This window comes from Galeopterus variegatus, unplaced genomic scaffold (assembly GCF_000696425.1).
Source record: "Galeopterus variegatus unplaced genomic scaffold, G_variegatus-3.0.2 Scaffold2306, whole genome shotgun sequence".
Classification (NCBI taxonomy): Eukaryota; Metazoa; Chordata; class Mammalia; order Dermoptera; family Cynocephalidae; genus Galeopterus; species Galeopterus variegatus.
Genome location: NW_007728417.1, coordinates 9,115 through 14,428, shown reverse-complemented (window position 1 = coordinate 14,428; position 5,314 = coordinate 9,115). Strand labels below are relative to the sequence as shown.

General features: G+C 42.8%; 1 protein-coding gene across 1 annotated transcript in view; it reads right to left on the bottom strand.

Annotated features, from left to right (window-relative positions):
* The window catches only part of GABRR1 (gamma-aminobutyric acid (GABA) A receptor, rho 1), a 15,808-nt gene that overhangs the window by 4,255 nt on the left and 6,239 nt on the right, over positions 1-5,314 (bottom strand). Inside the window, exons 2-3 of the mRNA XM_008581240.1 lie at positions 4,703-4,843; positions 1,361-1,513 (exon numbers count right to left, since the gene is read on the bottom strand). Of these exons, the coding sequence (XP_008579462.1) occupies positions 1,361-1,513; positions 4,703-4,843 (294 nt within the window). The remainder of the gene's footprint in view (positions 1-1,360; positions 1,514-4,702; positions 4,844-5,314) is intronic.

Genomic DNA, 5,314 nt, shown 5'->3' with positions numbered 1-5,314 from the left:
TTCTGTGCATTCATCACAGCCTCTGAATCACTGTACCTTCTGTAGAGAACCCCAGACATTTTGGCATTAAGACATTTATTTCAATTCAATTATTTAAAAATAAGAGATTGCATATATGAGCAGGTATATATGTTTCTTGTAACTACTACTCCATCAAGGGGGAAAAAGTGTACCAGGTTTAATGTTGTATCCTGGCAGCTGTTGTCCAGTCCTACAGTCCATTATCAGAGGTCAGGATGCCTCTGGCAGCCACTGCCAAGCTGGGCCTGTCTGCCCTTTTAGCAATGTTGACACATGAAAATTCAGAGGTCAGTTTTACCAAAGTCATTTATAGGAGACAGATTTTAAAACTAGAATTTATATTTGGCACAGTGACTGTTCAAGCTACAGAACAACTGATAGAGAACAGGGCATCTGTCTGTGGAAATCTGCCTGGGATTTCAGATTAAGCTCAGAACATTTGTTCAGCAAACATCAAATCACAGGGATTGGGGTCATCCTCAGGAACAGCTGCAATCCAGTTTCACTAAAACCTGGTGGGTCACACACTGTCTTGCAGCCCCCGAACCGTCTGAGCAGTGGTGGTATGTGTGAGTAAGTGGGTACTATACTGAAAGGGAGGAAGACAGTTGATGGCAAATAGCTATTGATGGAATGCTTACAGAGTAGGGATTCTCAGACTTGAGAATGTGTAAGAACTACTGGGAGAAGTTATTTAAAAGGCAGGTTCCTGGTCCTCACTCAGAAATTCTGATTCTATAGATGTAGATGGAACCCAGGAGTCTTTGTTTTTAACAATTTCACTTAGAAATTCTATTGCAAAGATCCCTTGGACCACCTTTGGAGAAATCTTGTTATAAAATATGATTTCTTATGCAGGTAAGCGGAGAAAGCACCCACAGACCAGGATCACCCACCCTAGAACACAGCTCTAAAAAGAATAAAGGTGGGCTGCTTGGATGGGTTCCTGCAGGAACCCAGAGACAGTTTTGCTACAGGGATTCTTAATGATGGGATTCTACTAGTGAATAAATAATTTGTAGTTCTTCCAAGTCAAAATACCAAAAGGGGTACAGAACCAATGTGAAAAGAAATGTTTTATCAGGAAGGAATTACTTGTATTTTCAGGTGCTTGGAATGTGCACTTGAGATGTTCCTTACCTGGGCTGGCCCCGTTGCGCACTTGGGAGAGTGCGGGGCTGGGAGCGCAGCGACGCTCCTGCCACGGGTTTGGATCCTATATAGGACTGGCCGGTGCGCTCACTGGCTGAGCGTGGTGCGGGCAACACCACACGAAGGGTTGTGATCCCCTTACCGGTCACGAAAAAGACAAAAAAAAAAAAAGAGAGATGTTCCTTACCTAAGGGGACTCTGGCAGGCACAGCTCTGCGGTCGATCCAGAAGGACACCCAGGACAGCATGACCATCAGCGTGGCGGGAAAATAGGTTTGGAGCAAGAAGAAGAAGATGTGGCGACGTAACGTGAAGTTAATGTACAGACGGTTGTACCAGCCTGGGGGATAAAGAAGAAAAGACAGCACACATCATAGCTCCTTCATAAAGCAGATTTTATTCAGGGAATCATAAATGCCTCAGACACCACACTGGACCCTTACCATGCCTCTGTAAGGTAGAAGTGAGGAGAATCATGAACTGGGTGATTGTATGGGAACCCACACCCCCTGTGTGAATCCATCTCAAGAAACCTTTGGCTCCTGTTCTACACACCAAGGGAACCCTTTGAGAATGTCATTTAAGCTCTTGTTACTCAAAATATGGTCTAAAGTCCAGCAGCCTCACTATCATCTGGGAGCTGGTTAAAAATGCAGACTCTCAGTAATATTGAATATACTAATTATCCTGATTTGAGGATCACATATTGCCTACAGGTATTGATATCCAATGTGATGCCCCACAGTATGTACAATCAATTATGTTTCAATAAGGAAAAAAAAAAGAAAAGGAATACAAACTTTCGGGCTACAGCCCAGACCTACTGAATCAGAATCTCCAAATTAACAATATTCTCCACAGGGTTCATTTGCACATCAGAGTCTGAGAAGCATTGATTCAAACAACTCCCTTTGGATTTCTTTATGGCGTGTGCAAGAGTTCCAACTTCTCCACATCCTTGCCAATGCTGTTTTCTGTTTTTCTGATAGGAGCCATCTAATGGGTGTAAAGTGGTATCTCATTGTAGTTTTGATTAGCATTTCCCTAAAGGTGAATGATGTTGAGCATATTTTTATGTGCTTCTTTGCCATTTGTTTATCTTCTTTGGATAAATATCTGTTCAAGTCCTTTGCCCATTTGTGTGTGTGTGTGTGTGTGTGTGTGTGTGTGTTGTTGAGCTTTAGAAGTTCTCTGTATATTCTGGATATCAATCTCTTATCAGACATATGATTTGCCAATATTTTCTCCCATTTTGTGGGTTACCTTTTACTCTGTTGATAGTGTCTTTTTTTTTTTTTTTAAAGATGACCGGTAAGGGGATCTTAACCCTTGACTTGGTGTTGTCAGCACCACACTCACCCAGTGAGCTAACCGGCCATCCCTATATGGGATCTGAACCCATGGCCTTGGTGTTATTAGCACCACACTCTACCGAGTGAGCCATGGGCCAGCCCTGATAGTGTCTTTTGGTGCAAAAAATTTTTAATTTTTTATGAAGTCCAATTTGTCATTTTCTTTTGTTACCTGTGCCTGTTTTTTAACTTTTCCAGGACTTCCTTGTGTGTGCAAGTTTCCTGAGGCCCCTCTGTTGTACCTGAGAGTCTCAACCACCACATGAACTTACAGTGGTGGGCAATTGTTGTTAAACTTATTTTTGCCAGGAAATCCTTTCTTCAGTGGAAATTGTATTAGAAGAACAATAAAAAAGATTAAAAATGAGCTCTCTGGATAGACTCTGTGTGTGTGTGTTGTTGAGCTTTAGAAGCTCTCTGTATATTCTGGATATCANAAAGACAGCACACATCATAGCTCCTTCATAAAGCAGATTTTATTCAGGGAATCATAAATGCCTCAGACACCACACTGGACCCTTACCATGCCTCTGTAAGGTAGAAGTGAGGAGAATCATGAACTGGGTGATTGTATGGGAACCCACACCCCCTGTGTGAATCCATCTCAAGAAACCTTTGGCTCCTGTTCTACACACCAAGGGAACCCTTTGAGAATGTCATTTAAGCTCTTGTTACTCAAAATATGGTCTAAAGTCCAGCAGCCTCACTATCATCTGGGAGCTGGTTAAAAATGCAGACTCTCAGTAATATTGAATATACTAATTATCCTGATTTGAGGATCACATATTGCCTACAGGTATTGATATCCAATGTGATGCCCCACAGTATGTACAATCAATTATGTTTCAATAAGGAAAAAAAAAAGAAAAGGAATACAAACTTTCGGGCTACAGCCCAGACCTACTGAATCAGAATCTCCAAATTAACAATATTCTCCACAGGGTTCATTTGCACATCAGAGTCTGAGAAGCATTGATTCAAACAACTCCCTTTGGATTTCTTTATGGCTGATGTGTTTTAAGTTAAAATACAAAATGAAACACAACATTGTATTAGGAACAGAATGTTCACAGGTCCACCTATACTTTAGTTCTGCCCTTGTGTTCTTTACAAGGAAAAAATACACGTGGAGGAGTTGAAGGGAAAGGAAGGATGATGGAAGTAAAAGGCAGGATAAGCTTGAGATGCCTAGGACTGAAAATAAAATGAGGACCTGGCAGCATTAACTTGGAAACTTGGCAGCCCGGGTAATTATAACGCATGGGACATGCCTCTTGGTACCAGCAAGTGATTGTGGATGGACTGTGGGAATGCTGAGGGTCAAAGGAATGGGGGTCCTCTGAAGAACCAAAATTCATGGGTGATAGATACAGGAGACAAGATGTGCTGGATTGCCACGCTGCGTTAGAAGTAAAACCGTGCTCTCTCCTATAGATTAGAAAGACCACGGTGTACTTAAATAGTGCAGTCAATTGTGCAAGGTTTTAGCAATAGAAACTGCATAAAGATGTGAGCAAAATCATCTTGAAATTTGACTGGTCAAAAAAAGAGGCAAGGGGTGGAGAGAGTTAACCTCAGCTGCTTAAGTAGCATAGGCTGCTGCCAGGAGGAAGTGCAGAGCATGCCCACAGGCAACGGGAGGTACAAGCCTGTCCAGACCATGGCTTCAAGAAGCAATAGCCAGGCCCACGGGGGAATGTCCAGTGCTCCTGCACCATGGCTTAGAAGAGGGCCATAAAGAGGGGCTGTGCAAGCAGTGGAGCGAAAGAGGATTGATCAAGCGTGGAGCACTGCAGAGGGGCTGGCTGAAGTGGCAGAAAGTGAATGGAAAACAGCAGGCTGAAACTGAACTTGTTCCTTGCTGTAAAGGAGGGGGCTCTGGTAGTCATATCAGGGGTGAGATGCCAGCTGCTAAAGTGACAGTGTGATTGTCTCAAATAAACCTACTCATGTGGCTTATGAGTCTCTACTAATATTTTTTAGTTTATCACTTCCAATGTATTTGGTGGTTTCGAAAAATAACCTCCATCCCATGCTTGCCACCCACTAGACTTCATTTAGGATTCCTGTCTTTGGTTCCAAATACACTTGTTCTTCTCACTTGACAACCAATTCACACCTTTCCTAACACCAGGGCCACAATGAAGCCCCGCTCTCAGCCCCCACCCCACGCTCACCTGTGCTGCTGTAGAAGGCCAGTTTAGTGGTGGTGTGGAATTCTTGAATGAGGAACTGAGAGAGCGAGATCCGCTCATCTGTCTTTAAGGAGTCGTTGCCTTTTTTCCAGTACAGCATGAGGTCATCTTCTGTGTAGGCATCTAAAAAGATGGGAAACAGAATCAGGCATGAGGCATTGGCAAGACAGGCCTGTGAGGCTACATGGAATATGTGTGTTGTGATCTCCCGCACGAGCTCTCGGGATTGTGAGAAGATAGTTTGAATAAGCAAACTCCAGTCTAGGCAAAGCAAAACAAAATCTAAAAAGGACAAGGCTAATTCTCCCCAGGCTCCCAAAGGCATCAGAGTAAAGCTCTCAAGCCTAAATGCTCATAATTCCTGCAAAAGAGCTCACACCACAATGCAGCCTGCGATTTATTAGGTTAAACCCAAAGAAATTGCTATTTCTATAGGTCAGAAATAATCAAACATCAGCAAAGTTTCACATGGTTTGGCCTTTTGAATGGGTAATTTAGCCTTTCTTTCCTTCTTTCAAAGTATAATGACTTATCAATTGATGGCAAATACCTTTAAACACTATCAGGTAATAAGGACTGCATCCTGGGCTGGCC